The sequence below is a fragment of the Falco cherrug genome, chromosome 8, assembly GCF_023634085.1.
Source record: "Falco cherrug isolate bFalChe1 chromosome 8, bFalChe1.pri, whole genome shotgun sequence".
NCBI lineage: Eukaryota > Metazoa > Chordata > Aves > Falconiformes > Falconidae > Falco > Falco cherrug.
The window spans coordinates 43,719,399-43,744,607 of record NC_073704.1 but is presented as its reverse complement, the minus strand read 5'-3'; the positions used below and the strand labels follow the sequence as shown (position 1 = coordinate 43,744,607).

General features: G+C 38.8%; 1 protein-coding gene across 10 annotated transcripts in view; it reads left to right on the top strand.

Annotated features, from left to right (window-relative positions):
• The window catches only part of WDSUB1 (WD repeat, sterile alpha motif and U-box domain containing 1), a 32,057-nt gene that overhangs the window by 301 nt on the left and 6,547 nt on the right, over positions 1 to 25,209 (top strand). The window contains exons 1-9 of one of the 10 annotated variants that reach the window (XM_027807658.2): positions 27 to 365; positions 3,684 to 4,105; positions 7,339 to 7,523; positions 12,023 to 12,115; positions 12,899 to 12,992; positions 15,221 to 15,254; positions 16,845 to 16,885; positions 16,977 to 17,083; positions 17,957 to 18,136. In XM_027807658.2, coding sequence (XP_027663459.1) covers positions 3,708 to 4,105; positions 7,339 to 7,523; positions 12,023 to 12,115; positions 12,899 to 12,992; positions 15,221 to 15,254; positions 16,845 to 16,885; positions 16,977 to 17,083; positions 17,957 to 18,136 — 1,132 coding nt within the window. In that variant the 5' untranslated portion in view covers positions 27 to 365; positions 3,684 to 3,707. Of the gene's footprint in view, positions 1 to 26; positions 4,106 to 7,338; positions 7,524 to 12,022; positions 12,116 to 12,898; positions 12,993 to 15,220; positions 15,255 to 16,844; positions 16,886 to 16,976; positions 17,084 to 17,956; positions 18,137 to 20,924; positions 25,142 to 25,209 lie in introns of those variants that run through there. The other 9 variants (XR_008733646.1, XM_055719179.1, XM_027807641.2 and 6 more) reach the window with 9 other exon arrangements.

Sequence of the window (25,209 nt, the reverse complement as noted above, 5' to 3'; positions counted from 1 at the left end):
GGCCTGTGTGGCGGCTCTGCGCGGCGGGAGTGCTCCGGTTGGGCCCGCGTCCAGGCGCGTGCGCAGCACTCCCGTGCCCTCGAGGGGCGGCGGACCCTGGGCGGGTGTGGTGTCCCTCCGAGCCGCTGCGCGCGGCTGGGCCCCGGCGCAGGGACCCCGCCGGAGCTGGGGGAGGCGCCCGCCGGCCTGTGCCGCTGCCCCGGCCGCGCGTGCCTGCGGGTGGCTGGAGGCGGGTGGCAGTCACGCCTGGAGCTGCTGCAGCGTTTTCTGCCAGCAGCTGGCGGCGGCCTGTGGGCTCGGAGCGAGCGAGCCGCTGGAGGAGGGAACGCTGCAGCGCTACGCGTGTCTGGCGACAAGTGATCCAGGTTCTCCTTGCTCCCTCAGCTACTTTAAACTGTAGATACCTGAGACTTCTCGTTCCTAGGTTTGCTTTTCTGTTCCTGAAATTGTCATCACAACGAGATTAAGGTGCCTTTTTCAGCCTCGTCTTTCCAGATACCGAGCTCAGGTTGACATCTTACTTCCTGATAGCTGAAGGAAGTATGTTCGTTTTCCTTCTACAGATAAGAGATGTTATTGCCAGTACTTAATCTGTTTAATGGGTTTAAAGGGAACAGTAGTAAAAGTAGGAGAATCCTGAAGCTAAAAGAGCAGTCAGAGGTCTGATCTTTAACTAAATTGGCATGCATACGCTGCCTGAAGGGAACAGTTATTTTATCTTTCTATATACACCTTATATATACATGTATAGACATGTATATGTGCATACATTTATACATATTAATGTGACCACATGTATATGGACATGTGTGTGTATATATATATAGAACCACGCCTGTTTGTAGTTGCCTCAGTTCTGAAATTATTGTTCAGAATGAAGCACTTAATATCCTGCTGTTTTAGACAAGTTAACTCAGTATAAATAGCATTACTGCTTTTGTTCAGCATAAGCAACTTTTAAGAGTTACAGGCACTTCCTTTTGGCTCTGTGCTTCTTTGTTCTCAGGAAGTGTGACCGCGATCTGCAGCATGAGGAGGAACTGTTCGGAACGTACCTTTTTGGGGTGTTTCTGGGCATCAGTGGTGTAAATTGCTTGTCTGATGCTGAGATCTAAACTGGTCCCAGCAGTCTTAAGTACTGGGAAAATGTGCATGGAGTTCACCTTTTCTTTTGTTGTTTTGCATATCAGCAGATGCATTTCTGGAGATGTCCACCACCTTCTCATCACCTCTTAATATTCATATTTTAACAAATTTGTTACTGAATATGTGATGTTTGCTTTACATGAACATTGGGTCAAATCTCTGATTGGCAGCACAAGCCTGTTGTTGGTGTTTTTATGATGTTTTGCTATCACTAGCATTGCTGCCTAGCAGAAGGGAGCTCCTGGACAAACTCAAATACGAAAAGGAAGCCTACACAGGGTAGAAGCAAGAACAGGTAATCTGGGAGGAATACAGAGAAATTGTCCAAGCAGTTAAGGATCAGGTTAGCAAAGCTAAAGCTCTAATAGAATTTAATCTGGCAGGAACATCAAGGGCAACTGGAAAAGCTTCTGTTGGTGTGTTGGTAATAAGAGGAAGACTAGAGAAAATGTGGGCCTTCTCTGGAAGGAAACGGGAGACTTGATTACCTGGGACATGGGGAAGGCTGAGGTACTCAATGACTTTTTTGCCTCCGTCTTCACTGGCAAGTGCTCCAGCCACACCGCCCAAGTCAGAAGGCGATGGCAGGGACTGCAAGAATGAAGAGCTGCCTGCTGTAGCAGATCAGGTTTGAGACCATCTAAGGAACCTGAAGTTGCACAAGTCCATGGGACCTGATGACATGCATCTGCAGGTCCTGAGGGAAGCGGAGGACGAAGTGGCCAAGCTACTATTCATCATATCTGAGAAGTCATGGCAGTCTGTTGGAAGTTCCCACTGACTGGAAAAGGGGGAAAAAAAAAAGACCTGGGGAACTACAGGCTGATCAGTCTTACCTCTGTGCCCAGCAAGATCATGGAGCAGATCCTCCTGGAAACTGTGCAAAGGCACATGGAAAATAAGGAGGTGTGACTGGTGACAGCCAACATGGCTTCACTAAGGGCAGATCACACCTGAAAAATTTGATGGCCTTCTATGACAGGGTTACAGCTTTTGTAGATGAGGGATGAGAAACTGACGTCATCTGCCTGGACTTGTGCAAAGCATTTGACACTGTCCTGCATGACATCCTTGTCTCTAAACTGAAGAGGTGTGGATTTGATGGATGGACCACTCAGTGAATGAGGAATTAGCTGGATGGTCACACACAAAGAGTTGTGGACAATGGCTTGATGTCCAGGTGGAGACCAGTGACAAGTGGTGTTCCTCAGGGGTCAGTGTTGGGACCAGTGCTGTTTAACACCATTGGCAACATGGATGCTGGGATCAAGTGGACCCTCAGCAGGTTTGCTGACACTACTAAACTGTGTGGTGTGGTTGACATACTAGAGGGGAGAGATGCCAGCTTGAGGCTTGAGAAGTGGACCAGCTCGTGAAGTTCAAAAAGAACATGTGCAAGGCCCTGCACCTGGGTCAGGGCAATCCCCAGTACCAGTACAGAATGGGGAACGAATGGACTGAGTAAGATCAGCCCTGCAAAGGAGGACACGGGAATACTGAGTAGATGAAAAAGTAGCTATGAGCCAGCAGCATGTGCCTGCACCCCAGAAATGCAGCCGTATTCTGGGCTGCATCAAAATAATTTTTTCTTTTCAGGTGCTGCTGCATCAGGGCCAGCAGGTTGAGGGAGGAGATTCTGCCCTTCTGCTCAGCTCCCCCGGAGCCCTACATCCAGCTCTGGGGTCCCCGGTACAAGGAAGACACGGACCTGTCGGAGCGGGTCCAGAGGAGGCCATGGAGACGCTCAGAAGGCTGGAGCCCCTCTGCTGTAGAGACAGGCTGAGAGAGCTGGGCTTGTTCAGCCTGGGGAGGAGAAGGCTGTGGGGGAGACCTGACCGGGGCCTTTCTACTTATAAAGGAGGATCATAAGAAAGATGGAGAAACCTTTTACCGGGGCCTGCAGTGACAGGGCAAGGGGCAGTGGATATAAACGGGAAGAAGATAGGTTTAGACTGGGTGTGAGGAAGAAATTCTGACTATGAGCGTGGTGAGACACTAGAGCAGAGAAGCTGTGGATGCCCCATCTCTGGAAGTGTCAGATGGGACTTGAAGCAGCCTGGTATAGTGGAAGATGTCCCAGCCCATGGCAGGGTAGTTGGACTAGATGATCTCTAAAGGTCCCTTGAACCCACACCATTCTCTGTTTCTGTATTCCTGGTGCAACCCTAATTAATGCTTTGATCATCTTTTATAGTGCCTATTTATTCCATTGTGTCTAGTGTAGATGCAAATAATAAATTTGAGTAGTGGCAAACTTCTTAGCATAAGTTATATACCTAGAATAACTTGTTTCACCACTGCTTTTAAGACCAAGTGACTGCTATGTAATCTTGCATGTTGTACTGTGGAATTGCTAGTCGACATTGAAAGTTTAAATAGGTTAATGCTACCAAGTCATAAACCCCTCATCTCATTGCTTGGATTAATCTCTAATTGAAGATAAAACAATGCTTACATGAAAGTGTCTTGTTAATGTAGCATGTTTCATTTATGAAATAGGAGAGATGATAACTCTTAACTGTTAAACTTTTTTTCAGATACTTTTGTTGAAACTAGGTAAAATGGTGACACTAATTCGCACTTTAGCAGATCATAGTGATGATGTCAACTACTGTGCCTTCTCATCATCATGCTTGGCTACTTGTTCCTTGGACAAAACAGTTCGTGTTTATTCTTTAAACAACTTTACGGAGCTTCCATACTCGCCTTTAAAAGGTCATACATACGCTGTCCACTGCTGCTGCTTTTCTCCATCAGGACACATTCTAGTTTCATGTTCGACAGATGGCACTACCATGGTGTGGGACACTCGTGATGGGCAGATGCTGGCAGTGCTAGAGCAGCCCAGCAGCAGTCCTGTGAGAGTCTGCCGGTTTTCTCCCAAGTCCACACACCTAGTGTCAGGGGCAGCGGATGGGAGTGTTGTTCTTTGGAACATGCGGTCGTTGAAACTGTACAGGTGAGTGCCAGATATTTTTTGACAGCCTTGTTTGCAATGACAAGAGTATAAATTAAGTACCGTGTTGTACTGTGTACAAGACTTAACACCACTGATAATACTAAGAAACGGGAATAGGATTTAGAAGACCAAAAGACTTACCAATAGAAGAGCGAGAAGTGCTGAGTCTCTCTCCGTCCCCCTCCCCTCTCCCTCCCCACTCCCTCTCCCTCTCTCCCCCCTGCCCCCCCTTCTCTCTCTCGTTAATGCAGACTCAAGAAGTTTTAATTTTTATGAAGTTATCTTTCATCTAAATCCTGTTGTTTTTTAAGCTCATGGAAGTGGGTTTTTTTGGTTTAACATGAAATGAGGATGCATTGCGTACTGCATGCATCCAGTTTGTAAACAGTGGATCAGCAAACTATGATATGTAATATAGAGTGAGTTAGTGGAGCCAGAATGTGCTGAGTGCCTTAAAATGCCTTATATGTAGTGAGTTTTAGTTAAGTATTTATAATTACAAGGCTATGTGGAGTCCATGAATGTCTTGGAAGCTTCCAGCAATCAAAGAAACTTGGAAACCATTGACATATCCTGAAACCATACAGTTCAAGATGTAACAGTGACAGAAAGGAGTATTGGAGCTGATTGAGTTGAGAATCAGCATTTCACATAGGTTTCCAATAAGCACTTGAAACAAAGCAAATGAGTATTTTTATTGATGTTCACAGTTAAAAGCATGAACCTTTGGGTGATCTTCAAAGTTCTCCTCTACATCTCTACATTTCAGTAAAGTTTTCAGGCTGATCGTTGTAGTCTGTACTTAGGCAAGACATTAATTAGGCTTTAGAGGAGCAATTACACAACATCCCTAAAGTTAGGAAGGAAGAATTTGTGAGAGTTGGTGAGATGTTTCAGCAACCATTTCTAAAAGCCAAAATTGTCTGGTTTTGGTAATCCCCTGTCAAGCATGTTACTGCTTTTGTGGTCTTTCTACCTTTGCCTTCCACAGCAGTGATTTAGATGAGGACTGTAAGTTTTTTCAAAATGATTGATTATAGTTATCTGAAGTCATGTAAATCTGGAAACCTGTCCATAAACAGAATTTTGATAGATTTTTTTCCACCTTGTTGTTTGTAGTGCATACAGAAACACTGAAAGGGTTGATGTGTTTCAGGAGAATAAAGAGGTACTGATTACATGCTGTTTCTTGGTTTTAAGAAAAATTAGGAATTTCAGTCATTAGTATTCTGAAGTCTAAGGGTTTATGTATTTTGAAGTATTACTCATTAAGACTTTCTTTTTTATTTATCTGGAATGCTTGGTACTGCCAGCAAAAAAAACAGAAATACTGAAAAGTAATTTCTTACAAATACATGCTGTTAATATATGCAGTGATGCATGTTTTAGACCTACGTCCTTTAATTTCCTCCTAGTTGAATGATGAATGTATAATGACTGTATAGAAACTGTGTTGTTTTAAGCAGAAAATTTTCTGCTTTGGTGTTCCCATTGTGAAGAAACAACAAAGAACTTGAACATTCTGGTCCTGTCCCCTTCACCTTTAAAAGTTCATTTCAAAGTGTTAACAAGCCAACAGTAGTCTGCTTAACGTTTATTGTATGTATTTTGGGATGTGTGTGTATATTTGTTTTCAGCTGATTTTTTTATTATTATTGTCATTTGTAATTGCTGATAAAAAAGTATACTGGTCCTGTTTTCTTAAACCTGAGATCAATATTACATAGAAATTGTCAAGGTACTTAAAAAAAATGTCAGAGGATTTTTAGTTAACCATCTACTGGCAGTCTGTGGTCCTCTGCTGCTTTTGCAACAAGTTGATTGTATTGATACTGAGAACACCTTTTACCACACTTGAGTAAATCAACTGATGGTAACAAAGGTGTCCAGCTTTTCCTTATCAGCTCCACTGTTATAATTGTCTGTTCAAATTGTGAAGATGGCTATTCAGATTTTGTCTATGATGGATGTGAAGAACATGAAAGCAGATTAATTTCTGTGTATTTTTTAAAGCGTTCTCTCAGTAGTTAAATACTGATACCTGGCCTGAAAGTCTTAAACAGTACTATACATGTTCACGCATTTATTTTACTGTACGTTTTCAGAGCAGAATCTGCAGCTTTTTGTGTGAAAGAAGGAAAGTTTTAAAAATGCACTAATGAAAAAGAATTGCACATACAAAACTGGGAAGCACCGCAGTGTGATAGTATTCTTAGTGATAGAATTAAGGGAACCAATGCTTTTTTGAAGGTCCTGGGTCTGATTAGAGAGACTTTCTGCAAAGTTTATTGACTTGTCTTCTTTGGCATTAAGTTTGACGCCTCTGGCAGTAAATAATATTTCTATCAGCAAAATAGAATGAGCAGCCGTTCTACTAAATACAATGATGGAGTAAAGATGACTGACATTTCTTGCTGTATGACTGTTGCTTATAGCTGTGATTTTTTCCCTGCACTTAAAGATTCAACTGTGCATGCTGGGGTGGATATAGTGTCTATTAAAAGGAGTGTGACACTTTCAACTGACTTTAGGTTACTACCAGATAAACTAAAGGGTGTTAGGTTGACCTCACTTCCTACCACACTTCCACATCTGTTAGGAATTTTCTTTTAAGATCAGTTTTACAAAGTGCTTTGGCTGACTTGTTAAAATGTAGAAATATTTTTTTTCACATTGCTTTCTCTTGTATATGAGTAGTCCAAAATTAACCCTGTATCATTAATCACAAAATATTCTATTCAGTCACAGCTTGTTGTATGGCTTAGTAGGTGTTCTGTTTTGTCTTTTAAGAACAGAAGAAATTGTGGGAGTCCTTTTTTTTTCCCCATTGTGTACTTGAAAACCTGTTTTTTGACAGTTGTGTATTTATCTTTGACTTTTAAAACTTACCCTGCTATAGAATTTTAACAGTGCATTGTGCCTTTCAAATGGTAAGTCCATGCAGATTGTCTTCAGTTTGAAAAGTATTTTATCACTCAGTTAAAGTTACTGCCTTGGGGTGCCATCTACCATTATTCCTCCAGCAGTCAAAGGGCAGGTCCTGGTTCCTGCAGCTGTGGTTATTTTGTGTCTCTTTCCACAGGTGGCGTGAGTTAGTTTGCCTTCTGTTAACAAGTTCCAAAGTGCAAAAATTAGAACAGTTTGGCTTACTGTTGTCAGATTGTATTTTAGAGATCACGTATTCCGAACATTACTTACACTAAATTCAAATCTGATGTACTCTTGCTTTTCAGATCTGGGAATGTTAAAGATGGTTCTTTGGTGGCCTGTGCATTTTCTCCTAATGGAAATTTCTTTGTCACTGGATCATCGTGTGGTGATTTAACCATTTGGGATGATAAAATGAGATGCCTGTATAACGAAAAAGCACATGATCTTGGTGTTACCTGCTGTGATATTTCTTCACAGCCAATTTCTGGTTAGTTACTTGACTCATCAGGGGAGGAACATGGGAAAAAAAGAGTTATTTCTCTCTGGTTCTTGTTTTCATCTTTTTGTCATCAGTGCAAGTACAAATTACATTGGGAAGAACTGATGTTTTAGAATATTTTGAATATTCTTAAGTAAAAGTTGCAGTCAAGTTGATAACAAGCAATGTACTTGGTAAACAAACAAGGTGATTAGCATGCTTATGATAGCTTTCAGTAGCTAATTATCCTGCCAGAGTTTTGGAGAATACTTAGACTTCACTTACAAACACTGCCCATCTCCCAGGTCTAACAAAGCTGTTAGAAGATGCAATGCTTGATTACCTTTCTCTTACTCTCACTTTACTCTTTCGTACTTTGGTTCTCCAAGGAGGAGGACTGGATTAAAGCAGAGAACTGTAAACCTAATACCAAGCTAAATGCTTGAGCTGTGGGATGTTAATAGGTAGACTGTTTTCCTGCACCTGGCTGTCTCAGTTGGAGGAATCTGGGGGAGCAGTGCACCCAGAATCTCATGTGTCCCACTAAGATGTGGTACTGTGCAAATGTCTTATAGTGGTTTTGGCTGACCTCGCTGTATAAGCTGCATTTCAATTTTGTCATTATGTGGTTCTTCACAGTTGTCATGACATTAACTTAAGCTCTTTCTTTTGAAAATGAAATCTTATATTTCTGTATATGGTTAGGTATTAGAATAAAAAACATAAAGCATGCATAATGTAGGCCTTTCCCAGGGCTGCGTTGCATTTTATGTTCAGTTTTCATTCATTTCACATTGGTAAAGCTTTCTGTGGAACTAAAATAATTAGAACCTAAATTTCTGTATATGCAAAAACTGTATACTGAAAACTGCGTATTTAAACTTCCAGCTGTCTCAGGGAAAGCTTTGCACTTGTGTGTACAGGCTTTTATTGTTGAGGTTTAACCCCGATGGGCAGCTCAGCCCCGTGCAGCTGCTTGCTCAGTCCCCCAGCTTCCCCACGCCAGTGGGAGGGGGAGAGTGAAGGGCACAATTGCAAAAACTCATGGGTTGAGGTAAAGACAGTTGAATAGAGAAAGCAAAAGCTGTGTGTGCAAGCAAAGCAAAAGAAGGAATTAATTCACTGCGTCCCATCAGCAGGCAGGTGTGCAGCCATTACCAAGAAAGCAGTTACAATGGCCTGGAAGGGCAAATGCCTTAACTCCAAATGTCTTCCTTTCTTCCCGCAGCTTTTATTGCTGAGCACCATGACATATGGAATGGGATTTCCCTTGGGTCAGTTGGGGTCAGCTGTCGCAGCTCTGTGTCCCCCAACTCCTTGTGCCCCCCAGCCAGCTCGCTGGTGGGGAGGGGGGAGGGGCAGAAAAGCCCTTGAGGCTGCACAAGTACTACTTGGCGATAACTAAAACATCCCTGTGCTATCAACTCTGATTTGGTCACTAATGCAAAATACAGCACTGCAGGAGCTACTATCCCAGATATAACCAGTACAGCTATGTTGCAGCACAGGTTTCCTATATAATTGTGTGGGAATACCGAAGAGTTGCATGTCTAAGCTTGCATAGCTTGTATAGTGGGATGAAACATTTGCACAACAAGAACCTCTATTTGAAATACCCTGGAAGAAATTAATTGCAGTACAGGAAAGTGTCATAGTTGAACAACATAAATATTTCAGAATTTGCAATATTTAAAGAGTCTGAAAAGCTGAAAGGTTAATTTGCATGAATTTTTGTCATATAAAAGTGTTAAAAAGAGTTGGAAAATCATGTAGTCATCTACTTTTGATGGAGGTTGGGAAACTGGGCAGAAGTCTCATTGTCAGATTTAGGAGGTAATACTCCAACTTGTCTTAACAACCTTGTAGGTTTGTGCTTTCCAGATCTACTATGGAGACAAAGCGGTCTCTGTAAAGGTATGAAGGCTTCTGTGTTCAGAGTACACGAGCTGCTTGTGCAAAGGTACCAAAATTATAACTGAGCAGCCACTTCCATCTTTCAGTGCTAAACATAGCGATAACCAGCCTTCCAGTGCCTAAAGGGAAGCTCAAGAGGGACATTTTACAAGGGCATGTCATGACAGGGCACGGGGGTGGCTTTGAGCGCAGAGAGGGCAGATGCAGGTCAGAGATCAGGAAGAACCTCTCCCCGTGAGGGCGGCGAGGCGGTGGGCCAGGCTGCCCAGAGCAGCTGTGGGTGCCCCATCCCTGGCAGTGCTCCAGGCCAGGCTGGATGGGGCTGGGAGCAGCCTGGGCTGGGGGGGGTCCCTGCCCGGGGCAGGGCTGGGAACTGGGTGGGCTTTAAGGTCCCTTCTAGCCCAGACCATCCTGTGAGTCTGTGGAGTGCTGCTATCTGTGTACCACCTTGTTTAAAAAGGTGGTACAGAGCAGGAAGAAAGCAGGAGAAGTAGGGAAAAAAGCAGGACAGAAGCAGGGGAAGGCAGAGGAAGTAGGATGTGACCATGTACTTCAGCACAGAGAATTAGTGACTGACAATACCAAATCAAATGGGTGCCCACTGAAAGGTGTAGGGACAACACTGAATTAACCTGTCACCATGGAAAGGGCATTAATCTTTAAATAACACCTCTAGATCTTTTTTGGCGAAAGTACTACCCAAAAAACTCCATCGGGAACTAAGAATTGCTTCTGAGGGCAAAGGAACATGTTGAAGCTAAAACAGATCAGAGTGCAGTTTCCACCGCTCCATGTTCTGTGGAGATTATTCTCTTGGTTTAAAAAAGTATCTTACAAACCTTCAGCTTTCTGCCAAGATAGAGTGAAATAGGTAAGAAAGCAAGTATATCCTACACCATGGATTTTTTTAGCTGATTTGTGATCATTCTTAGTTTTATTTAAGCCATATGTTACTGAAAGTCAGCACTTTCCCTTTTTGTGTGTTGCTGTTTAATCACCAAGGATTGAAATTTACAGGATTATTGGCAGATTCAACATCCATACAGATAGTGCTTATCCAGTACAATTAAAGATTGGTTTAGATTTAGACTCTCTTTACCTGCTCAGTTTAGAGCAAAATTAGAACCAGAGTTTTGGTTCTTTGTTCTTTACAGCATTTGTAATAGATGATCCTCCTGCTTTTGAAGTATATTCAGTCACAGTTGCATTGTCAGATCTAGAGCAGTTACAACACTGTGCAGGCTTTCCCATCTGACTGCGAAGTTTCAGTGCTGCCTTGCTCCTAAGTAAACTTCAGTGAAATTACCTCGCGATACTCATTAAAAAATTGGCAGATCTTGTTAAAATTTTCCAGCAAACCTCAGTGGAAGACAGTGTGCTGTCCTTCTCCCAAGTTATCTCAAAGAGCTCTACATGTACAACACTGTAATACCCCATTAACAAGTTGGTAACTTGTAAAATATTGTTGAAGTCTGTGCATCATGACAGAATTCTTATCCAGACCAAGTTTCCAAGTTCTTAGTTATCAAGAAACATGTTTTTACAACATGATAGCTAATGTGTGCTACTCATCTCTGCAAGACGCTTGATTTTAACAGATTTGAGGTAGAGTCCTAAGATCTGCCACAGTCCCAGTAGTTCTGATAGACCTATTTGTTCACAGGAACAATGTATACTAGGATTTTATTGTTGTAACTGTTTGAAATTAAAATACACTTTTATGTGGTGGAAAAATGGAGGTTAAAATCTCAGGTAATTTTGTAAGACACTCAACGTAAATATTTTGACATTTCTGTTAACCATAGAGCTGGAAAGCTTAAAAAGTCTTGAAAAGAAAAAAAAAAATTCTGATTTCCAGCCTTAATCCTGCTAGTTCTTGTAGGAATTCTAAGACTTGGTACCAGCAGAGGTAATGCCACTGAAGGATTGTTATGGTGGCTTGTGTCAGGCTGGCATCCAGCTCAGTGGAGTAGAAGAGCAGAAAAAATTTGGCACTGGACTTACAAATAAAAAAGTATTCTTGACAGGCTGAAATAACACATTTGGAATGGAACGTGATAATTCCAAAATGTTCATATTGGCTGAATAGAGAGCGGAAAGCTGTAGAAATATTACTGTTGTGTTTAATCTTTAATACAGTATTTCACTTGGTTTATAAAAGTGAAAAACTGAACATTTAAAATTATGAAAATAGCCTGTCAGATACACATGTACAAAATGTGAGAGTATGTGGTTAAGTTTGAGAACTACTGAACTGTATAAGAAATGGATACAACTGTAAAATTTATGTTGGAAGATTATATTGGTGCACTCAGTGGATAAAGAAATCAAATATTTACTATCAAGAAAACTTAAAATATAAGCCCAATTCTGGTTTTATGTACTTGTTCAGGAAACAGTGTAGCAGAGATAACTATTCCTTATTTCTAAATGGTCTTGGAACTTCTGCAATTATTTTTGTTAACACTTTTTAAAAGTAGTACTGAGATTAAGGAAATGTACTAAATTCTAGTGTAAGAATGCTGATGTAGTTTACTGGTATGCTGTTATTTTCAGTGCTTCTGATTGCCATTAATATATTTGAATTTTACCAGATGTTGAACATGAATTCACATATTTCCAGATGGCTTCTTGTGGTCAAGATTATCAGATCAAACTCTGGCTTATTTTGTTTGCAGATTTCATAGGTGTGTATGGAGATGCTTTTTTCATATTCCAATGTCTTAAGTCTTAGTGGCAATTTGCATCTAAGATCAAATTTATATTGTTGAAGTTGAAAGTTTTCTTTTAATTGTTTAGCAGAAGAGCAGCTAAGGTGTGCAACACTTTGTAACATTGGGCCCTGTAGATTTTATTCAGTAATCTATTTACCAATAATTGTAAAAGTAAATATATTTTTAAAAATTCCCCCAGTTCCTTCCAACTTAATGTTATCATAAATATTTGGTTTTAATTAGTATTTGTAACTTTGTGTAACCAGTATAATTTCTACTGTGCCTTTTGAGCAGGTTGATAGGTTGAAACCTCTTAATCTACCAAGCCAGGGAGAGGTTGCCTTTCATCTTTCAGTATGTCTTGGCCCTTGAGCAAGAGCTGGAGAAATTAAAACAGCGTTGGCTCCTGCTAAAACTGCAATGTAGATGTGTGACTGCTGTGTAGAGACTAGGCAGATGGCCAAAAACATCTTCAGTGGGTGTTGTTTTGTGATCTCTTTTATGTAGAAGTATATAAGGACGAATATTGTGTGTACAGAATATACACTTAATTATCTAAACCAGTTAGACATGCTAAGACTACAAAGTGAGGAAGTCAGAGATGTTAAGCTGTCTCTGGGATCTTTTATCCCCTTTTCTTGCAGACGGTATGTCACAGAGACTGATCTTTGGTGCAGCTTTACGCTTCTAAAAGTGGCTTGTCTTATACCTTGTCAGGTATGTCCATATGTAATAATTTACTTTTTCTGATTTTAGGTGTTGAATTAAAATACAAATGCACACTGAGTGGACATTCTGCCCCAGTTCTGGCTTGTGCATTTTCTTACGATGGGCAGATGTTAGCTTCAGGGTAAGCAGTATTTTACATGTTTAAATTTCATGCTCGTGGCTGTCCAGGTTAATGCTTCAGTACTGTAAATCAGAATGTTCAGAAGAGAAAGTTCAAATGTATTTCCAGTAATTAAGGAATAGTTCTGTGACCTCCAAAACTCCTGAAGTGTCTTTCCAATTGGTTTGTGTCTTGCGGGTGATTGATGTATAGGGTGTTGCAAGCTTTGTTCTCATGTAATGAGATTCATGATTTCCTGGTTTTGGGGCATTTATGTGGCCTTCTATGTGGATCTATTAAAAATACAAGTCTACATTACAGTCTTACCATCTCTTTGGGACACCATTTAGGATTTCTTTTGTACTCAGGCACTTTCAGGAACTTTTTAGAAAGTGAAATATCTTGAGATTTTTGTCTCTGATAGATTTGGTTGAAATAAAAAAATTCTTCACTGATCCACACCCAGCGTACTGCAACATAAGCCTTTTTTCCATAAAAAGTGCATGACTGTAGACGTGTTTTTGATGTCAGCCCTGTAACAGAATAATGATTAAGGCCCAACTTAGTCATGAACCATCAGTTAGAGACTTGTATTATTATTAGTCTTTGTTAGAGACTGATAAGGGAGTTGCCAGTGTCATTGCTAGGTCACTCTGTTATGTTTGAAAGACCCAGGAGGGTGGAGGTGATAGAAAGATTCCTGATGACTGAAAAGATGTAAATGTCACACTTACCTCCAAGAAAGGCAAGATGGAGGCTCCAGGGAACTTCAGGCCAGTCAGCCTGACTCCAGTCTCTGGGAAGGTTGTGGATCAGATCCTTCCAGTGGGTTTGGAAGCTGCTTCCAAGGACAACGTGTTTGGGGAAAGCAGCAGGAATTGAACAAGGGCAAACTGAACCTCACCAACCTGCCTGCCTTCTGCGATGAGAAGGCTGGCTGTGTGGACAAGGGGAGAGTGGTGTGGCTGCACACCTCAGCACCTTTTTGTTCACCTTTAGCAAGGTGTTTGACGCAGACTCCCAGTGTAATCTTACAGTGAAACTGGGGAGATGCAGGTCAGAAAAGTGGACAGTAAGCTGTGCAGAAAAATGATGGGAGTGTCAGGTTCAAATGGTTGTTGATCAGCAACACAAAGATAAACTGGCAGCTGGTTACTGGTGACTTTCCTCAGGGATCAAGCTATTGAAAGAGATTATAAATAAAGTATATAGTATTTTAGGTTTGTATGAATATTAATGACTGTATGCTTTTATTCTGCACTTCTCATGAAAAGTGCTTAATCACTTCTAAACTCTCTAAGGGTGACTTGAAATAACAAATAAAATGGTGCAACTCTGAATTTTGTCTTTTTTGCAAAGACTTTCTAAATGGAGAAAATGACGTCTTCCAAGGGAAAAAGAAAAGACTACAATACCCCGCAAATAAACTTAAAACTATACAAACCTCAGGAGACAGTAGCTTGCTTTATGTCAAAAAATGGCATAATGACAAAATGTCACTATGTCAAAAAATGTCAAATTTATGATGTTTTGCTTTATATTCTTTTTGAGAGTCTTTTTTCAGTATTTGAAGATTATTATGAATGTTTGTGTTCTAGAGTTATTTTATTTTCCATTAGATATATGGCTTATTTTTTTTGTTTCCATTGTCATAGTGAAATGTCTATCCCATAAAGTCTTTCAGGAAACACTGCTGTCGTGGTAAATAACTATGCAATTTGTATTTCATGAAGTATTTTATCTATCAGTTGCATTTCAATGCTACATTTTATGCATTTCATTACACTACTTCCTCTAGCTTGCTTTGCAAATGAAAAGATTTCAAAAACAAATAAAGTGCTGAGATTAGATCAGGGAGAGTCAGATTCTGTGGATCTGCTTTACAAATACTGATTACAAAGACATAGAGTAGGTACGGTACAGACAGTGGGGAGCAGTGGGAGTGGGGGCCAGTTTTTTCATAAGCACTGTGCAAATACTCTATGTCAAATTCTTGTGAAAGTGCAGAGTTTTCATATTTAACCACTGTATTTAATACCATGCTGAAGGTACAGCTAATCAGTAGTGTTGTTTTAAGGTGGGCATGGGTGGAGGGGATTTAGATATTTAAGCTTTTCATAAAGTAGTGTTCAGAAATCTGTTTGCTCATTTTCTTTGTGGAAAAGGTTGTTTTCTTCCTCTTCTTAATTAAAAATAGTTTGCTTTTTCCTGTCTGCATCATTTTAATGTCAGTGTGTTTGTTTTGAAAGGTCTGTGGACAAGTGTGTCATAATATATGAAACTGTAAGTATAACATTGTACTTCATTGGATTGTTGTCTTTCAGTATCAGCACTGCTTCTGAGTGTCTTATCAATGTAAAGGAATACGAAAGAATAGAAACTAAATAAACCTAAAATATTTACTGTGCATTGCGGGAGGGGGCGGAGTTCAAGGAGAAATGTCTCTTGACAATTGATCAGCCTTTTTCACTTTTTATTTAGATTTCTTTGAGGGGGTTGTTATTTGATTTCTTTACAATAGAGTATTATTCAATGAATTCCATACTTACATGTTATCTTCATCTTCATACCGAAATAGAAAGATATTTGTTACTTAACTTTATCTTAGCTTCCAAAGCAGAAGGAACTGTAGCTTTTGACATAAAACTGGGAATGGTGATCATAGACATTCTTTAGTTCATATATATATAAAGTGCTGCACATGAAATAGAAGCATAATAAAGAATTCAAGAATTTTTTTATGTTAAGGACAATGTCTTTAAAACATAGTAATTAGGCATTTTCTGAGATACTGTTATTACATCTTTCATGGTTTACCTGTTAAGTGGCATTTGCCTTTAGTACTTTACAGTATTAAAAATAATAATAATTTTGCTGAAAATGAAAGATGAACAGATTTTAACTTTCTCCAGCTCCAGCTTGTTCTGCACATACTGTTGCACTAATACGGTTCCTCAGTTAGGGTTGGTTTGTCACCAGGATCACTAATTTATACCTTCTGAATTTTTGGCCCAATTATTTTAGTACTTTCAAGCTTAGACAGGTATGTAAGAAGTCCCTCAGATTTTGGAACCTCAGAAAATTGAAAGATGCAGACAACCACAGCATAAATATTTTTTTAATGCTATTTGTCAGCTTTTGTGGCCTTAGGTATTTACCAGGTGGGACAATAACTTCTATAGCTGTTCATAAGTGGGGGCAATAAGCGTTCATGGGAGGGAGAGAGATTTCACCCTAAAATAGGGCACATTTCTCACATTGGACAGCTCAGAAAACTGGAGTGCTGACTGATCAATTAGTGATTCAGAGTAACTTTGCTTTTTGTCTTTCCAGCCTGTTGGTACCCCTCAGAGAAACAGTATCTTTCCTAAGAGGGAAAATCTTTCAAATTTTAAGTTAAAACCTTATGGAAATTAAGGAATCTAGTGGCCAAATAGGAGAACCACAGATGTGATTAATTATTGGCCCAGTTGAAGGATTGTAGCATGAAGTCTGTTTGAATTTTACCTCTTCACTTTTGGTCATTTTTAATCTTAGATTTGTAGAAGAAAAGTGTTTATCCTCATGAGCAGCCAGTCAAATGGATGTAATTAATTCAGTTGGTATTTCTGGCATTGTTGTGTCAGAAGTTCTGTGTTGGCTGGTGTTGAAGGATAGGAGTGTTCCAGTGAATTGAACAGGGGGCTTCAAGCTGGAAATTCAAGATGCATTTCTGACTCTACTGCTGATCAGCTTTGGCAAGGTTGTATAACTTCTCCGAAGGAAACTGTCATCTTGCAAGAAGCAACATTATTCCTTAATTTGAAAGAAAGTATACAAATGAATGAACTTTCTTTTTATTCTTTAAGATTTAAATCACATATTCTTTTACAGAGTACTGGCAATATCCTTCATACTTTGTCTCAGCATACCAGGTAAGAACCCAGTATGATTATTCTCTTTTACTGTTAATATATAAAAGAAATTAAATCCTTTTCTTGTGAATTTTCACACTTTTATTTGTAGATACGTTACAACTTGTGGTTTTGCACCACATAGTCCGTTACTTGCCACAGGTTCAATGGATAAAACTGTGAACATATGGCAGTTGGACCTTAAGCAACCCTGTGCAGGTTGGTGTGGGAAGTATTTGTGATCTGTTAAAGCACAATATTGTTGAATATGTTCTGTAGATGCAGAACCCCCGCTTTTTCTTACATGCAGTTAGTTTGTAACCTCAGGATTATGTGCACATTAGTTATCTTTTCTCTGAATTGATTTTATTAACATCCTACAGAGGTATTCTCGTTTTTTAAATGAAAGATGTACTAGAAGTATTTTGATTTTATTAGTCTGCTATATCTTCTTTTCTGACATTTGCCATTTCTTACTCTCTGGACAGCATTTAAGGGGTGAATATTATTCCCAGAGTGCTGAAGGATTTTTTGGACAAGTATCATTAGTGATGAGTTAAAACAGAAAATACATTAATTGCAAGCATAATTATCAACAAGAAATACAGCTTACCAGTTGTTATAGGTGAAAAAAACAGGCTAACTAATGTTATAAGATATATCAGCACCTAAAGTATGTGGAACGAAGGTACATAGATCTTTGTTCAAAGCACAACAGTTAAGTCTGGACTTCAGTCTGTTTTTCTCAGGAGGTGTGAGACTTGGTTTCAGTGTCTGGTGATGTTTTTCTGTCTTTGAGTTCACTTCAGATTTGACAGAAAGGTAGGCGTCTGAGAGGTTAAATTCCTCTAAACTTTGAAAATTGATATGTAAAAGACAAACCCAAATAATTGTCCCCCAGTGAAATAATGTCTAATAAGCATTTCTTTTATTAGATACTGGGGAATCTGTAGTACTGAGAAGACTTGAAAAACAGCATTAATTACTGGCCATCATTCTTAGAACAGGGTTATTTTTAATTGAGTTTTTTTGGGGGGTGGGGTGTTGGGGGGTGTTGGGTTTGTTTTTTAACTGTCTTTTATCTTTCCAAAGGAAATATGGTAGAAAATGAATCTAAGCTGGCCGTTAAGGACTGGTCAGAGGATGATGTTTCAGCCTGGCTTTGTGCACAAGACTTAGCAGACTTTGTTGAGCTTTTCAAAATGAATAACATTGATGGCAAGGAACTACTGAATCTTACTAAAGAAGGTCTGACTAATGAATTAAAAATTGGTAAGATTACAGAAATCCAAATAGTTTCTAGAGTATGTGTGAAATGTTGGAATGAAAGTGAGTGAGGGGTTCCATACATGGTTTGTTTTCCCCTGAAATGCATTTTTATTTCATTACCAGGGCTGATAAAAAATCCCTAATGTCACATTATTCGCAGTACTCTTTTTTTTTTTTTTTTTTTTTGTTTATTTGTGTGTGTGTGTGTTGCTTATACCTAAAGACATAAAATGCACTTCCCCCAACAGTGCCATGTTATATTATATAATTATATGTATGTAATAGGTAGTATATATAAAAGCAGGTCTTACCTGCTTTTGTTTCTGGTTTCATTTTCAGATCTTGTATCATTAAGCTGTATACAATTAATGATTCTGACTTTGGTAAATAAGGCACACTATAGTTTTTCCTGTCAGTCTGCAGAAGTGCCATGTTTATAATGCTATATTGTCAACAACCTTGAATTTAGCAGTGAAATTCTTATAGCATACTGTTATCATAATAGAAAAACATAAGGTATGTTTTAGTTTTTACTTACTTTGGCGATGAAGTGTTTGAGGTTGACATTTAGTAAGGATCAAGCAAAGTTTGCCTGGCTCAGACACTTTATAATTCATTAGGTGTCCTCGTTAGTACATTGTCCTGTCACTTTATTGGAAAACTGTGATTACATTTTAGAAGGAATCACAAGGAAGTGCCATATTAGTAATGATTCCACAGTGGTTATGCTGAAATAAGAAATTTAAGGATGGTGAACTACACGGGAACTTTCTGAATATAAATTCTCTGTTCGTTTTGATGGCTAGATTTAGGTGTAAATTAGGTGCTGGTACATCTGCCAAAATGAGATCAAGTATAGCAAAAGGCTGAACGAGTTAAGAAACCTTTCAAAAAGTATTTTTTATTTTATTTTTAGAAGTTAGTATTCTTGATTGTGGGAAACTTCTCCCCTTTTTTTATGTGTGCATGAGTGTGTGCTGTTGGTCTGTATAAGCTCGTAGTATCTCTGTGTATCAACTGGCTTTGTTGAATTCTAGAAGTCAACAGAGATGCTGGGAATCTGTCAGGAATTGTCATCCACAAAAGATACTTAGCTTCATCAGTTTCTGCACACATTTGGAGTAGCTTAATGTTGCAGCAACCTCTGTCTGAGGCTAATTAAATAATGCTGACTAGAAAGTTACGTGAGAGCTGAAGGCAGTGTGACCAATGCTGAGAACTGACCTGTTGTCTGTGGGGAAAAAAAACCAACAAAAGCATGTGTTGCCTGATAGATTTGTAATGATGCTATCAAAAACAATTTCAAAGTCAAATAAGGAAATAAAATCTGAATTGTAAGAGCCCATTGTAAGGTTATAAGACGCAAAGGATAGATGTGGCTTTAGACAGAGCACATGTAGAATACAGGCTGTTTATGGGAAACTGTTACTTTCTGGCTCTTTCATTTGCCGTAAAAGGATGCAGTGAGGATTGATTGTACATATGAGCTAAAGTAGCTTCCATATGTTCTTTCTCATTATCAGGTAAAATGCTCATTGCTCAGTCTCTGTTCTCAATACTTGGGTCTTTTGCCATGTTTTTTCTTCAGCAGGTACTTTAATACGCATCATAAGATTATAAGATAAGGAATCAGATTTTCACAGGTATCAGGCAGCTATAAGATATTTTTAAAAAAGCTCTAACTGAAATAATTTATCGCCTTAATACACATAAGCTACTCCACAAATATGAACCAGCACATACACAATGTGAAGCAATGAGTTACACTTCAATGGTTATATAAAAGACATTTATAAAACAAAATAATGAAATATACTACTCAAAGTCTCCAAATAAAATCATTCAGATCAATCAGTTCTGAAGTGGTAAATGTTGTGTTTCTGCTTCTGCATGTCATTCTGCAAGTATAATTGGCACAGACTAGAAATTACAGCCTCATATGTTTGACAAGGATTGTTTTCTACCTGGCACGGGCTCAAGCATTTACAAAATAGGAAAATACTATCTGCCTAAAACTTAAATAGTTTTCGGTGTTACTAAAATTCCAGTTTAACTGAGTTTTAAGAGTCTATAAAAAGACATGAATGAGCACACTTTCTCTCCTTGATAACCTGTTCTCTTTGCACTAGAAATGCGGCATTTACTGGTTCCTTAATTTCCTGCCAAAGAACTCTTGAGGTTTTTTACAGTCTTTGCAAAGGGAGGTTTTTTAGACCCTTTTACTCGATGGTTGATGGGACAGAAGCTTTTTCTTCTATCATTTTTTATTAGCTGCTTATTTCTTGTCCTTCTTAGTCTTTGCTTTAGCTCTGGTTTGCATTTTAAAAACAGTGTATCCTCACTTGGAAGGCATTTTATCTAAGAGAAAGTGATTAGCGAGTGGTTCACATAACATTTCATTAGCTTCTTTGATTGTTTTTGACAGCTTTTTGAAAGAATGCTTCATTACCATGCAATGGAACTAGTCTCTTTCCAACCTAATTGTCATAAATAACACTGTATTAAACTCTGTAAGATGTTGAGCAAAAGTGAAGTGACCATTATATATGTTCTGGCTGAAAAGCTTGTGTACATTCAGCAAAGTTTGGGATTTCTCGTTCTTAACAGACACAATGGCACATTCATTGCAATTCTGTGATGCAGTTGAGTCAGAGAAAAAAAGAATACGCATCCTCTTCCGATTCAGAATAGAAGGTGAGGGCACATTGTTCTATGCCTTCCTAATGTTTTTCTTATCAAGCTAATTGAATGTGCTAATGTAAGGTGAATCTTGACTCCTGTTTGTTTGCAGAGGGTGGGCAGGAGGCGAGACTAGCTCTGAAAACGACACCTTCAGTTTAGAGGTTAGTGCCATCGAAAGTGTTTTGTGCTGTACTACCACAAATTGTAAAGAAGTTGGAAGTATTCCAGATACTTTCCCTTCTTCTGCAGCACATTGAGAAGGCTTTTCATGTGACTCTGTCCTGATTTAGGTTTGGTATGTAAAGAGAACAGATTATCTTAAAGACAGTGCAACCCTTTCCTTACTGCAGGGTGTCCTTAGAACGTGAAACAGGGATAATAAGCACAAACTGAATTTTGAAGTCCCTGATCAGGCTGTTTGTCGTCTTTTCCATAAGCAATATACTTCAAAGATGTGGGGGTTTTTGTCTTCCTTTTTTGTTTTTAAGGTTTCATTCTAAGTACATACAAAAAGTACAAGCAAGTTCTTTCCTGTTTCACATCTTTATCAAGAAACTCTGAGCATTAGAATGCGCTCGGAAGCAACATTTTGGAGCAGAATTTGAATCAATCGTGACTATTTACGCTGAAGTAGGAGTAAACTTTGGGAGAATTGCTCAGTACAGATATAACAGCAAATGGCAAGTGCTTTGCCTATATCAACAAAATCTTATTTTAAGTGTTCTTTTATGACTGGTTTTCAAAAAATGATCTATCACAGATAATTCTTTAATCCCTGATGAGATTTAATCAGGAGGTAGTTAATTGAGGTGTAGACTGGATGCAATAGTCTTTAATCTGGATGAGGTGAATTTAGGGAAAATTGCCCATGTGATAAAGGTTGTAGAAGATGCCCTCAAAATCCAGTTGTAACTACAGAATTATTTGGTTTCTTCTTTACGTTTCTTTCTGTCGGATATATTCTTAATTTTTCTTGATCTTACAAACTGATCTTACAGATTTTTACAAAATTGGCCGTGCAAACTGTTCCTAAGAATCAGCATGAACTTTTATTGTATTTCAGTACTGTATTTCAGTTCTGAGGTTGTCTTTATCTTTACATATGTTGTTACATAATCCTTATTAAGGAAATGTAGGTTAATTTTTTATGACTGATTTTCATCCCTTTGCACACATCGTTTGAGGCAGCTGGTTAACTGTACAGCGAAGCTGGAAGCACTGGTGTGTTGGGGCTGGTCTGCTTGGCAGTCTGCAGGTGGGGTGGGGCAGTCGGTTGGAAGACTGCTGGGTCAGCTTTTTATTTTAGTATTGAGGATAGAGAATTAACCAGAGTAGGAACTAGTATACACCACTGCTAGATGGGAAGAAAAAAAATGTGACACAGGTTTTTTGACATAAAAGCGTTTTTAAAAAGATGAATGTTTTGTGCTGCTGCAAGATGAAGGTTACTGATATCCAGGATGCATTTTCAATCGTGACAAGTTAAAATTGTATTGTGACCATTTATAGAACTATAAAATTACTTTTCTCATTATCAGATTTCTTTTCTCCTCTTCTCACAATTAAGTTGGAAAGAATGGCAGCTGTCTCAGGCACAGGTTTCTCTCTTTTTTCAGATTCACAGCTGTTGTATAGTCTCAGTAAAAGGGTAATAGTAAGTACTCAAATAGGTTTTAGGATACTTTCATGGGGGGGTTATGTGTTAATCATGTGTTAATATATTAATAATGTGTTATAGTATTTGTGATGCTATACATGAACATGAAAAAGAGTTTATACGGCAACATGTGCGCTGTGGAGAGAAGAGCTTGCAAGACTCGCAAATATCAGATCAGAGTATTCTTTCTTTAAAAAAACTCAACAAACAAAACTAATGCAGTTTTCATAGACTCAGACAAAATATCAACACTTAGGCTCCACAGGTCTTTTTTTATGCAAAAGAGATTGGTTGTATTTGATTGAACCAAAATGAATGGATTCACTCTTTACTAAAACCAAAGATGGTTAATGCTCACAGTAACAGGCCCCTCTTTCCCTAGTCATTCCCACCATTGGATTTTAATTTTTTTTCAGGGGTTTTTGTTTTGTGCCAAGAACCAGCTCACCTTCACTTGCAATAGTACATTACTATATATGATTTGAGAACATTTGTGATAATATATTTGTGCACCATCAAGTTTAAAAATACCAACTGTCAGCACTAAGTGTATGTTAGACTGGAGCTGTATGTCAGTATAAAAGGCAATGATGACTATGCTACTGGGCATTTTCATCATGTTTTTTGAAAAAAATTCTTCTGAAATGTCATTTTCCCCTGCCCCAACATATAAGATGATGTTCAGCTTTAGTCAGAAGTTGCATGCATTTTTTCCTCTTGTATACAGCTATTCTGCTGGTCCGCCCCCGAATCAAAATATTCATTATTTTTATTTACATGGACTGAGTGCATTGTGCTTTCACTGCTTTCTGCTTCGGCTGTCTTGCTTGATAGTGAAACTATAAATGTAAGTAATTCAATACAGCACTTTAAATAGCATAATTGAAGCACTGATGTCTTAGGCTGCTTTGCAGGTAGTCATGCCACTAGGTAGTTCGTTTTGTTTCTTGTGAATGAGAAGTATAAATGGATTCTGCACAGTGTGTGGGAATGAATATAACTTGTGTGTCCCCACCTTCGGTGGATGGAAGCAAGCATTAAACTGGATTGTGAACAATGTTTTTGGCAGAGGTATTCATAAAACACATCTCACAAACTATAGTCAAACTTGATGAGAATTTATAAAAGACTTAGGTTCCTATACATTAATCTCAATATAATTTGTAAGTGTACCATGAATCCAAATTTGTTAGCAATATTTGTGCTATGTTGTAATACCTAATTCTGTGCCAGACATTTTAAAAAAATACAGTGAGGTGGGTAATCCATCGAGATAGTCTTACTAGATAGTTGCTTTCTAGAGTGGATAGAAGAGAACTGAATGAACATCTTCTGCAATCAGTTTAGTGGTAGCGGTGCTGCCACCGTGGTGAGATACAGTGGGAACATCATCTCCACAGTAATAAAGGAGCTCTGTTTCTGAAACCTTGAACGAAAGGTGGAGGTCTGTGTGTATCACAAGGGCTTCAGAATGTCTTACCCAGGTTTTTCAGGGTTTATCATAATCTTGCCAAGGAGATTGTCCACAGTGAGGTTACTATTTAAGAAAGGACAGTTGGGAGTAAAATAAATTATACAGTTTTATTGGTCTTGTGTGAAGCAGAGTGCACCTCATTGTAAATGCTACGCATGTGTCTGCGGAGAGGAATGCCAGGGAACAATGTAACTGTAAAAATAAGTGATTTCCATTTTGATACAGGTTCCTTACAGAAGCATCGCCTGAGTATTGAGGTGTTGCAAGTCTAAGACCCTATTGTTCATGAGACAGGAGCATATAACAATGAAGTGTAATTTGCAGGCCCAGTGTACAAACACACCTTATTGTTGTTGATGCATTGTTTGAAGACTGCAAAGTTACTGTTGATGGGTTTTCACTTTATTGTCTTGAGCGCTTCTGGACTGAACAGGCTGAAATAAAACAAGGAAGCATGGCATAGCCATAGCTGTGTTTGTAGTTTTATTTTTAGATTAGGAGGATGTTACTCTTTTAAAAAACACAAGTTAGGCATTCTTCAGTCTTCCCTTTGTAAGCTATAAGACAGCAATACTTTTGGAAGCCACAGGACAGCAATACTATATGACAGGTGTAGGGTGTTGTAATAAAGAGATGTCAATGACCTTGTGTGACAAAAGCTAATGTGAAGGTTAAGGGAAATAAAATTAATTATACTTTTACAGGAATGGTATATCCTTATATTTAGCATGACTGGAAGGACAAAGCAGTCAGTCCCTGTAATGTTAGTGGTACTGAGGTTTTTTACTCTGTAATTACTTTTTTTAATCCCTGCAAACAGATAGTCACTGCATGAATTGTGTGTTTTGTAACACATCAGGCATTTAGAGAAATTACTGTATTGGTGGCTTGAAATTAGTTCTTTACAGTGTGCCACCTCCTTTTATTTTGCATCTTGCTATTTTGTGGCTTGTATTACTTAAAACAATGTTTATATCAATTTATATGTTTTAAGCTTTCAAAGTTATGTCAGTATTTTAAAAGCGCTTTTCTAAGATTAATATTAAAAAGCCATTCTAAGATTTGTTGATGAGCTTTTTCAGGGTTCCTCTGGCAGGGTAACATTTTTATCTTTTCTAATTTTTTTAATCTGGCATAGTTGGAAGCTGAACAGTCATCCTGGCATGGTAGTGTGGGAGAAAGACACAGCTAACGGGTGAATGGGTGTGATACTTACTGTGGCAGAAATTAGCTTCCTCAGGAGATTGTCAGATGATCTGGGGG